The sequence below is a fragment of the Pyrenophora tritici-repentis genome, chromosome 2 (genome assembly GCF_003171515.1).
Source record: "Pyrenophora tritici-repentis strain M4 chromosome 2, whole genome shotgun sequence".
Taxonomy (NCBI): Eukaryota; Fungi; Ascomycota; class Dothideomycetes; order Pleosporales; family Pleosporaceae; genus Pyrenophora; species Pyrenophora tritici-repentis.
The window spans coordinates 3113645-3125442 of NC_089391.1; the positions used below are offsets into that span (position 1 = coordinate 3113645).

Genomic DNA, 11798 nt, shown 5'->3' on the forward strand with positions numbered 1-11798 from the left:
ATGAGCACCTGGCACATTGTATGCCAAGGCCATGCCCCTGTCACAGCCACCGGGCACGCACACAGGCAAAGCATGGGACAGACCCACTTAGTCAAGGTGAGGGAGACCTGCCTGGCACGCCGATGCCCCGTGCCAGCAACTCACGTGTACGCTAAACGTTGGTGCCTTCTGGGAATATATCCACAAGCCGCCTCACCTTTTCTCTTCTACTCACCACACTCCCACTCCACCACCACCACTGATCATCTTTGCAAAGCTTCAATGCAAACCGCCCGGCTTCGGTATGTACCTACCTACCCTTTCAGTACATACTGGAGCCGGGCAACGTCACTTCACTGGTGGCTCAATCCCACCACTGGGAAGGTATGTCAGCATCACCCCACTTGCAAATTCAATTCAGCTGCTAACACGACTCCAAAGATCCTCTAGTAGGAGGATCTTTCCATTGGGCCGCGGGCGGGTTGGTGCCAGTCGACCTCTCGCACCACACTAAGGGCAGCAATTCAACCCGCTCGCGGCCACGGGGGTGGTGTGGGAATTCCACACCACTACCTCAGACTTGTGGGCGGTGCCGGGCACCGTTCAGTGCCTAGCACCGCCCGAACTCGTCGTACATGGACAGTTGAAATTTCGGGTCATTTTTTTATTTGGAATTTCAACCAGTCTATGTACGACGAGCTCCGCTATTATCGTTGTGTTTGTTTCAAGTGAGTCACCTTGTCAGCAAGATCACAACCAGTCAGCTAACATTCCGCAGTCCACTCGATGTCAACACTTGGAAGATGAGGAACTCTAGAGGGGTTGGAGGGGCTTCAGGACTGGAGTCCTGGGAGGATTTCAGTCCTGAAGCCCAGGAAGGCAGAACGATGGACAAGACCTAGCTAGAGCACTTGATACCCCACACAATCGAAGACTGTTTACTGTCACACTGCTTCACTCTGAAAATGCAATTTCCTCTTCAATATTCGCTTCCCCTCACTGTGCTGTGCGATTGCCATGGCCTAATCGCCGCTTAACCGAGATTGTTACCTGTTGTTGCTGTAGAGCCGTAGAGCTACGAGGTGGCTGAAGCGGCACTCACGTCTACCGTTTGCTTGCGTCTTGCTGTCACCACCACGCCCACGTATTGCAAACACTTTCCTACAAGTCTCTACTGAAGATACACCACCCCGCCTTCGACAGACGTGCTCACGCTCAAGCTCGCGAACCACAAGTAAGTCTACAATCCTTCACGCTCAGCCATGTGTTGACACGAGTGACACACCACGACGAATACCAAACCCTGACAAGTACAACAGCCACCACACACAGACACCCACGTCGCCTCCCGAGGCCCTCGTACACATCCTTTCCAGCCATCCAAAGCTCCAGCCAGGCGGCTACCAGGCAATCAAACACCCATCCTCTCCCCACAAAACCAAGACCGAGAAGTCCTCCAATATACCCAATATGCCGATTCCTCCTCTTCCTCCGACCCCACCACCCTCCCCACCCCTTCTTCCGCCTCCCCCTCCTCCCTCACAGTAAGCAAAATGGTATCCTTCAGGCACGCGTTGGAGCAGGGATGATTGCGGGGGTAAGATACCTTGTGGTCTTCAACGGAGACGGAGAGGTTTATGTACTGATGCGAGACGGAAAGCGGTGGGGATGACATGGGTGTGATAGAGGGATGGTGTCACGGTTTGGGGTCTCTCCTGCTCTGCTCCTGCAGTCGCAACTTACCTTTGTAATGGAACGATGCCTATCTGGGACTAGCGCTGTTTACGGTCACCCACCTACATATACAGTTTGTAGACTCAGACAATACAACCTCAGTTCAATCCTTCAATTCTTCCAGCACCCACTATTCCCCAAAGATGGTGACAGATACTCTTACAGTAGGGAGAATAGCAACAGCAGCAGATCCCAATGACAGACCACACTTTCCTGAGCAAACACACCATGATGCAATACACTAACTAGTACAAGACTACCAAATGGCAACTTACACACACTTGACTTCCTTCATTCATACTAATTACAGTTCCCATCCCTCCCCGGACCTCTACTACCGAACCTACAACCCATCCTCATACCCATTCAAACACACTGACCAACCATACCCAGACCCAGCCCAGTCCGCACCTTCACGTTCAATTCCAGCCAACCCAGCTCTTACTCATGACACGCCACACACGTACCTCGCCAGATCGTAAATCACCCATCTTGAAGCTCTCAGGCTTGACCTTCTTGTGCTCGCGGCCTTGTTCCCAGGCACGTACCTTCTTCTTGCTGCCGTCCCATTCGACGACGACACCAACGTGGTCGGGCTTGCCGACATCCACGGCGTATCGGGCATGCATGGGACCGGTCTTGCCTTGGAACTTGGCATTACGGAAGGTGATGATGTCACCGGGGCGGATCTCGTCGTAAGATTGAGTTGATGCATTTGCTAGGTTTGCGTAGACGAGGGCGCCGAATGAGCGAGTTGAGACTGGGGGTAATGCGTCAAAGAGAGGCTTGAGAAGTTCTTCAATGAGACCGTGTGGTGTGCCGTTACCGACTACAGTGTTTTGCTTCGACTCGATTGCCTTGGCGATCTGACGACCAAATTGTTCGTAGGCGCTCTCAAGCTGATCGGGACGCTGACGAGCAGGCGGCGGATCGTTGCGTTGTTCAAACTCTACATCAGAGACATTGTTCGCCTCAAAACGAGCTGATATGACCGTTTGCGAATAGTCGAGATAGAGAACCTTGATGATCTTCTCTATCGTGTTGCCAGTCTGTGACTCCTTCATGTCGACAAGTACGTCCTTGCGGCCTTGCAATGACGGCGGGAGTAGATTTGGCTGCGTCCACCAATGAGACCCCATTCCCAGGTCGATATCACTTGCGATGAAGTCTTGATTTGAAGCTGGACGGAGCTGGTCCATGGACCCCCGGCCCATCATAGCACTTACGTCAAGAGACTTCCGGTTCGAGAGCACCCGATTCTGCTGCTCCATTGTCGGCATCATTGAAACAGGACGCTCTTGTGGTCGTGGTGGGGCTGCCTTCTCTTGAGGCGGAGGGGGCGGCACATTCAGATGTGGAGGAGGTGGGGGTGCATGCTGATGCGGCGGAGCCTGAGGTGGAGGAGGTGGCTTATCATGTGACTTCCGTGGCGGAGACGAGTACAAATCGTCTTCATCGTCCGACTGAGGTGGTTCCCTTGACGGCAAAGGAGGTATTGATGGGGGTAGAGGCGGAGGTGGCCGATTCTGCGGAGGTGCAGGCTGACTTTGGGGTGGCGGCGGTACTGCCCTAGGTGCTGCAGGTGCTGCACCTGGGGGACCGACATATCGGAAAGGATCATAGTCGTCATCATCCTCATCTACTGGCATACTGCGAGCAGGTGGCGGCCCAGGTGGGGGAGGAGGTACACCACGGGGAACATCTGTCGATGTTCGGCTGGGCACTGGGGGTGGTGGTGGTACAGCTCGCGGCCCTGTGGGAGGTAGGGGCGGCATACCGTGAGGAATGGTGGGCGACCGTGCCGAAGCTGGCTCGTCTGTTGCGTTGTCCTCGAGACTGGAACTCCTAGCATGCGATTTCAGAGCATCCTTATGAGTAGCATCGGGCGCAATATCAGTGTCGTAGTCTCCTTCGTAGTCAGTCTCGCCCTCCGTTCGATCAAGCTTTCTTATCGGCAGTTCTCCATGGCGAGAAGGAGGCGCCTGTGTCGGTGGAGGGGGTGGAGGAGGGCGAGTTGCGTGTGGAGATGCAGGGTCCGCTAATGGAAGGGGTGGTACGCGTCTCTCAGACATGTCGTGGGGTTGCTCGCCAGTAGCAAAGTACGAAGCCCGCCTTGCTGCAGTTGCAGGTGAGAATGGGGCAGGTGGCGTTTTGACATCAGGACCATCTGTCAATTCGTCGCCTGACTCAGATCCTGGGCCAGGAGACTTGACCTGGGGAGGAGGCAAAGGTCGAGCTGCACACAGTTAGCAGATGGCAAGATTTTGGAGGTGGTTTGTCGCACATGCTGAAGGTACTGGAGGAGGTACAGGACGCCCTGTAGAATGTTAACGACAAGCCACGAGACAAACCATGGGAACCAGCTCCTAGCACACATACTAGACACGCATACAGTCATGACATATTCCGACACAGCGTCGTACGTTATGTACGTCTTGCACAGTGTTTCGGAAAATGGCAGTTGCAGGCAGTCTTGGGTAGGATGCGCAAAAGAGTGGATCGGCTTGCGAGGGATGAGGAACTTACTGTCTGATGGAACGGGTGGAAGTTGCTCGCTGGTGGGTGTCGGCTGGACTGTCGATGATGCGACATCCTCTACATCAGGGACCTCTTCGGCTGGATGAGAAGCAGTGACCGGTTGTGGTACCTCTTCCTCCTTCTCTACATAAAGCGTTCTGTCCTCAGCTGGTTCCGGACTCCGGACGGGTGGCATACCAGGCAGACCGAACATGGGAATTCGCTGCTGGGGAGAAGAGTACTCTTCGGTTTCTTCTGGCTTCTTGTCAAGTATCGGCTTCTTTTTCTTCGGGGGAAGAGGCGCCATTGGAGGACCCCCAAACATGCCAGGCATACCCATGCCGCCGCTCATTTTTGCCATGCGCTGCCGCAATTCTAGCTTCCGTCTTGTCTCGGCGTCCATCTCGTCCTCTTCCTCGTCCTCTTCTTCAGCCACGTCCTGCTCATCGCCCACGTCCGGCTCCTGTGCTGGAGCGGCAGCAGCCCGGGGTGGAGGCGGAGGCGGATGTCTGCTCTTTGGTCGCTCCTCATCATCTTCGACGCTGGTGGACTCTCCCCCAGCATCCTCAGTCTCGCCAGCACCTGATTGGTCGGCATCGTTCTCGCTGAGAAGTTCGCGGTTGGGAGATTTGATATCGTGGGATGACCGTGGGGGGCGGGTCTGGTCCATTGATGGCCGGCTCTTGGACGCTCCACTGACAACGCGTTCAAGGTCAGTATTCTCGCTGTCTTCGGCTTGAGCGTCTTGCGACTGGGTTCGCTTCGCCACCGGGGGCCTCTTGGGCTTCTCTTTGTGCATGGCAGCCGCTCTCTCGGCCTGTTCCTGCTGCTGCTTCTGTAGGAGGGCGATTCGTTCTTTCAAGCTGACTTTTGGCTGCTGTTCCTCCTCGCCTTCATCCTTGGGGCCGCCTTGGGCAAGTCCAGCACGCTCCGCATCATTCTGGTCTTGTGCCTGACGTGCTGCAATTTCTGGGTCTTCCTCGCGGCGGTACGTCTTGATAGGCGGAGTCTCTCGCGTAGGAGGTATGTATGCATTCCGACTTGGTGGGGGAGCGACGAACGGCTTCTTGATAAAGTTGGTTGGGGGACCAGAAGGCTTAAAGGGCTGAATTGGCGCAGCAGCCGGGGCATTGAAGGCAGCAATGCGGTCCCGAAAGGCATTGGACTTGGAGGCGACAGGCGGTGGGACCTTCTTCGCGGGCGGTGCCGGTTTGGGGGACTCGGACTGGCCATGGAGGGCTTCTTGGGCTCGGGCACTAGACGCCGACGGTGGAGAGATGGGCGACATGGGCAGCGGAGTTGATTTGGCGGCGGCCGGCACCTCTATTGGAGGCGGCTGAGGTTTTGGTGCCTCAGGCTCCTGACGCGGCGCGGGTGCCGGCTCAGGCTCTGATGGCGAGAGCTGAGGCATAGGAGGGGCTTCCTGTGCCGGCGGCTGCTCCATTGGCTTGTGTCGTGAGGCTCGGTTGGGTCGTGGAGGCGGCGCAGGCTCATATCGCTCGACAAAGTTCCTGGGGAAGAGACCATCGCGCTTGATACCGCTGTCGTCGGTGTATTCGCCCACGTACCAATCGTCGCCCTCCTCTTCGGTTACGGAGATGATCTGGCCGACCTTGAAGTCCAAGTCATCCTCGTGGGGAGACGAGTAGTCGTAGATAGCCTTTACTTTGTACATGGTGACAGCTGTATTCCCTGCTCAGGTGCGCTACGAGCTAAGGCTACGGGAAATTGGGGGGAGCTTGGTGGGTGTGGTGCGCGGCGAGGGGTGGGTTTAGCTACGGCGAGAGCGTCGTCAGTCTAAGACGGGGCGGAAAGCGCGGAAGAAATGGATGCCTACCATTCACTGCTTGCAGCCATGCAGGTCGTGCTCCGGGCAAGTGGTAGGAGAAAGAAGAGGGCTGCTGCAGGCCTCGTTGGAGGTATGGTGACGAAGCTCAAACATAGCCCCGCGCAACATTGGGCGCTGCTTGGCGTGCGCCTAACAGGTCCACTTCCTTCACATAGTAACGACGATCCTACACCAACACGGACGCAGCCGCGCATACAGATAGACGATGCAGCCCAAGTCGATACTCAAGAAGACGACGGTCTCTACCGACGCACCGCCGGGCAGAAAGCCAGTCAATCCGCGCCATCTCGCCGTCGCACGCCATCATGCTACTGTTCTTGAGGACCGCAAACGCGTCGAGACCGAGGTGCTTGAGGCCGTCATGATACTGATGGACTTTCCCACTTCACCAAATGCCGACCCTAAACGGCCCTCGCCCGATGATGCTCTTTTCTTTCAGAAAGCAGTCATACCATTTCAACCCGCCGACTACGATGCGCTTATCGAAGAGCGCAATATCGCGGACAAGTGCGGTTATGCCTTGTGCTCACGTCCAAAGAAGAAGGCACGGTCGACGGCAAAGAAGCAATTTATCGATACCAAAGACGGCGTGCAAATTGTGGATAGGAAGGTGCTGGAGGTGTGGTGCTCCGACGACTGCGCGAAGCGGGCGCTATACGTCAAAGTGCAGCTCAATGAAGAGCCAGCGTGGCTGCGTTCGTGTGGATACGGAGAAAAAATCGAGCTCATGGTGGAAAACAGCGAGGAGCATCGATTAGCCCTGCCCCTACGTCCCAAGCAGGAAAGCGCGACCAAGGTAGATGCAGAAGAAGAGGACATGAATGCCGCCTGGGCCGCGCAAGAAGCTGCCATTGCGCATCTAGCTCTCGAGCGTGGAGAGAAGCCAGGCCAGGCCACCAAGGCAAATAGCGACCTCATTCAAGATCAGATTGTCGAGCGTGTATCTACCAACGCACCACCACTGGCACCATCGCTTGCACAGGCATCCAACCACACCATGGCTATCGAAGGCCACGTTCCTCGCATCAACAGAAAAGACAAAGACAGTGATGACGATAAAGACGACGAAGATGACGGGCAGGACTGGGACAAGCATCTACCTGGCTGAGGCGATGCTATTTGTGAGGCATTGTTACACGGATAGCCATGCACCAGAACCGCTGCTTGGCACCCCCAGACCTTCGCGAGAGACCTGATCAGCTACAGACTGCATCCCAGGACAACAAGCTCGGTGAAACGGCTGGAAGTCGCGGACCATCAATCTATTTGATGCGAAGATGTGATTGGGGACATATGCATGGAAGTCCTGCCCACGTACTGCAAACTGCGGTTATCTAGGGAATTGTGGGAGAATCAATTGAACTGAGGATACTGGCAAGTTTCAAGGAAATATTATAAATGATTGTAGAAAAAAATCTCAAAAGTCAATGTCACATCTCATCTCATGCATCAGAATCCGCGGAGGTGAGCACAGACCATCCGCAAATCCATCTCGACATTTGCTCCCACACGGAAATCACGACTCAGCCGCCATTAACGCCAGCACGCGGCTGTCGCAGCGCCAACATGTCTCTGAGCCGCCAATCGCTCTCGCCCACAGCCAATCTGCTCCGAAACTCCCGCCTTTTCTCACTGCCAAATCCCCTCCCACGGCCGCACGTTGCTGAGAGCTACGGCGCGGGCGTCATCAGAGAATCCGACACTGCGACGCTGCCCTATCCGACCCACCAAGCCATTGCCACAACAAAGCCCTCGCTTGCACGCGGTGATTGGGGTCTGAAGCGGCCGATTCCATCAAGGAGTCATATTGTGCAAGTTAGCGACCCGGTGCTCAAGGTCACGCAATTGGATACCATTGAGCATGTCACGGATTTCGACTCTGCAGCCGACCATGTGCGGACAAGGCAAAAGTGGGAAGAGATGGGTGTGCCGGTGATGAAAGGCATGACGCAGATGCGAGACCAGGACTTGAGTGGAACCCCGCCATCCGGAGCTTTTGAGATTCGCGATGACACTACGAGTTATGACACTGACTTGGGCCTGGATGAGGCGGGGCTGTACCTCAAGGCGCTTAAAAAGAACATGCCGTCTGAACGCGCCAAGGCCCAGTGGGAAGTCTTCAATGCAACGTGGAAGGACAAGTGGGAGGAGAAGAAGGCGAGTTGGAGGAGTCAAGGGTGGGGTGAGCAACTTACAGACTTTGAATCTACGCAAAAGAAGGCGGCTGAGGGGAGGGCTCAGCTCCGCGAACATCATAAGATACTGTACGAGACAGAGTCAAGAGCTTTCCGTACGCGCTGGGATGCGGAATTGGCTACGAAGGAGGCCGACTGGAAGGCACGTGGCTTGACGAACCCTGAGCATCCAGGAAGGGTTGCCGAGGCCAACGCCTTCAAGGAACTAGAGAGAAAAGCAGCGGCTGACTTGCAGAGACGATGGGGGGAGAAAGAGGCAAGACTCGCAGAACAGACTCCCGCCAACATGCCTTGGCTATTGGATTTCACCGCCTTTGCACGAGAGCAAGATGGAGCCAAGAGGGCCCTTCGACAAGAACTTGCCGCTACTCCTTTCACGCCCCTCACGCGCCCACCTGTCGATCCCATCGTGCACAACACCAAACGGTGGAAGCACGACGGCCCGTGGCTCCCCGGCATGGGCGCCGATGATTTCGCCACTTACCTATCCAAGCAAATCACCGCACGCAAGAAGGAATTCCAAGCCTACCTAGTCGAATACGTAAAGACTGAAATTTACAGATCCCGCCGCCAAGCTGCCACCAAAACCAGTCCTGAAGGAATGCCACTCGACCCCCAAGAAGCCGAGGCCTGGCTCTCCACCCAAGAGAAAACATGGCGACACATCACCGACTCCCAGATCCAAGCTGGCATCAAAGCGCTCCGCAAGGAAACCGCAAACGATCCCCTAGCCTCGAAACTCGTCCGCAAACTCATCCTCCCCTTCCTCAAACTCCCCGCCATCAAATTCAAACACAAAGCCTTCCACAGGGACGCCGCTTCCCGCGACATCGACGCATACATATTCGACCAGGAAAGCGCACCATTATCAACCCACCCGTCCGCTGGTCTGGGCTACCTCCGCACAAAATCTTACATTGCAAACCACCCCATTCTCGGTCCCCAGGCTAATCCCGCTCCCATCACCGCCCGTGTCGTTCAAGCCAGGCGCACAGCTTACAAGAATGAAAGTTACGCCCGCCTCGGTGTGGGCGGCTTCGTTGCAAACGACCAGTTCCGCAGCACGGACACGCGTCCCGGGGCTAGATTCGGGGACAACGCCAAAGACGTGGAGACTATTGATGTGGATACGCCTGGTGGCAAGAAGATTCTTGTCCACCCGCTCTTTGCTAGTGTGAGTAATGATGGTAGGATCCATGTTAAGATTGCCAGAGCAACCGGGCCTGAAGGTGCGGTCGCTAGGGGCGAGTTGGATGATAGACCCCCGGTTAGAGAGCCCTTGGAGAGTGATCCACTGAGGGATTTGGGGAGTATGGGCAGGAGTGGGGTTAAGGAGTTGGATGCGATGAGTGGGGAGGCGGCGGCGTTGGACCAGTTTTTGAGGGCGGAAGGTCAGGGGAGGGGGTCGCCTGGAGCGGGGTTTCCTGGCGTGTCGCAAGCTTTGAGGGGGGAGTAGGGGTGTTGTGATGGAGAAGGGGGAGAGATGTGGATGCTTGTAGTATAGTGGTTTGTATGAATATTCACGATTGGAATATGTGATAAAGTCTCCTTTCTCTCAGACTTCTGAGCATATATGTTTCTCTCTGAAAACCAGATGTTTTCCAGTATAACGGTCTGAACAATATGTATCGTAATGGCAAAGCTCCGTTGCGTTGATACAAGGCAGTCAATCTGTGGAATACATTAAAGGACATCTACTGTTCCTTGTCGAGCCACGACCCATGCCTACTATACTGTCTTACTTTCCTCCAAGCCTGCTAATTTCAAATCACGTATCAGCTATTGAATCCTACCAGGCTTGTTGTTACCCTTTGGTGATAGAGGGACTCCGTTGTGTACATGATCGACAATCATCAGGGTCTCGGAACATATCCCTCTATCCCCCACAGGCCATAGACATGTCCACCACAGAAAAGCCAATCGGTGCAAAACCCTCCTATAATCCTCTCTTCTCTTGTGTTAGATGCGGATGTGTGAGGCCTCAATATATTCCGGTTCCAGACTACGATTCCTCCATAAACTACCTACAACCCTTCGGGGAGATTTATACCCGCCACCGCTTTGTCATCCCCACTCCATCATGTATATATCCCCCGGAGGCACGTGACTAAGCTATACTACATGTAGGCCAGACACGTTGTAGCCTAGTCTACTGTGTCTTGGCAAAGTTGGTGGTGACGTTGTTCAGCTTCCCATGTACCCCTGTAGCAAGGGTTTTCTGCATTGCTTATGGGAGAATGGGGTCGATGTCTCAGGGCATTGCGGGTGAGACGAGTGATTCCGAATGTGAGGGATGGGGTTGAGCTGGTAGGGTAAGCGGGGTGCGTCTCGGGGCACGGCGGGTGAGAGACGTGAGCGTTGATGTTTAAGTGGTGGGGTTAGCGAGGTAGAATTTTGGAAGTGTGCGGAAGAATGTAGGTAGGGTAGGAGGGAGAGAGATACACTAAACTAGTGTGTTTGGGCCCGAAGACACGGGTTGGGCTAGGTTGGGTTGGGTTGCGGTAAGTGCGGGTGTGTGATATTTGCGGAGTTATGAGGGGTACGAAGGTCAATGATGGAAGCAACGGTCTTGTCAGAAAATTCTGCTCTTACCATCACGCTCCTTTCAAGTCGTTCACTCGTACAGTAGCTGTGTTGCGGCAGCTGACGTACATTTATTGATATCGTGTGGCTAGTATAAGGTCCGGACTGAGTGGGTCTGACGCTCGCAGCGGTTCTCCAGCCGCCCGTCGGGCCTTTGCGCCTTCGTTAATCTGATAAAAGCCAGATGAAATGCGTGTGGGTGGCCGTACGTGTGGCTGAGTGGCTGTGTGATAACGAGTGGTGCTAGAATTGGTACGCCTTAAACTACTTATAGTTTAAGCCATCGAGGCGCTGTGGCTCAAGCAGGAACATCGGTAGAGGGTCGATATTAGCCGGGCTGGTTGATGTCAAAGTACGGTGAAGTGATATGTTAATAGTAGCGTAGAAACATGTGTGAATCCATTGGAAGTTTGTGTAGAGTGGCGAGTTTGCGCCTAGAAGGATGCATGGAGTGGTGTACTGATGGCGCTCTGGCCACGTACGTCGCTGAAGCCATCTCTGATCACTCCATCTCTTTGTCACGAGCGTTCAGTCGGAAGAGTCACACAAGCATACGTGAAGCCGCTCAATGTTGTGGCCGTGCCTGCCTAATCTAGCACCATCCCCTTTGGGACCCATCTGCGAAGCGCAAATAGCGGTGTCGCAGATTGAAAGCAGGGTTTTGATTCCGCCAGAGGCGCAATTGATTTGGGAATCAAGAATCCCGACACCCAAAAGAGCAGAACGGTATAGTTGGTCTGCGCACCTTCTAGGGCTGATGGCTGAAGCTACGGTCAATCGGAGGACTGGGGACCAGGGGTAGGTCGAAATAACTTTTGACCAAGACTCATCGCATACAGCCATTCGGAGTTGAGGGTGGTGGAAATTTGTAGTAGTGAGGTTCGGTAGTGGGGACGGCGGATTGCGGACCTACTTTGGGTGCAAGAACATGAGCCGGCGCT

General features: G+C 54.8%; 3 protein-coding genes across 3 annotated transcripts; 2 read left to right on the top strand and 1 right to left on the bottom strand.

The window, feature by feature from the left end:
• Positions 1 to 2132: 2132 nt before the first annotated feature.
• Positions 2133 to 5905, bottom strand: PtrM4_066420 (Periplasmic protein TonB; the record flags this gene model as incomplete). Its single annotated transcript, XM_066105728.1, has 4 exons — positions 2133 to 3949; positions 3998 to 4030; positions 4093 to 4594; positions 4772 to 5905. The coding sequence occupies 4 exons, from the start codon at positions 5903 to 5905 to the stop codon at positions 2133 to 2135; spliced, it is 3486 nt and encodes a 1161-aa protein (XP_065964355.1).
• A 379-nt stretch (positions 5906 to 6284) lies between these two features.
• PtrM4_066430 (RPAP2-Rtr1 domain containing protein) lies at positions 6285 to 7187 on the top strand (the record flags this gene model as incomplete). Its single annotated transcript, XM_001933349.1, has 1 exon — positions 6285 to 7187. One exon carries the CDS (start codon positions 6285 to 6287, stop codon positions 7185 to 7187), a length of 903 nt encoding a protein of 300 aa, XP_001933384.1.
• Positions 7188 to 7645: 458 nt separating this feature from the next.
• PtrM4_066440 (mitochondrial 37S ribosomal bS1m domain-containing protein) lies at positions 7646 to 9730 on the top strand (the record flags this gene model as incomplete). Its single annotated transcript, XM_001933350.1, has 1 exon — positions 7646 to 9730. One exon carries the CDS (start codon positions 7646 to 7648, stop codon positions 9728 to 9730), a length of 2085 nt encoding a protein of 694 aa, XP_001933385.1.
• Positions 9731 to 11798: the final 2068 nt, after the last annotated feature.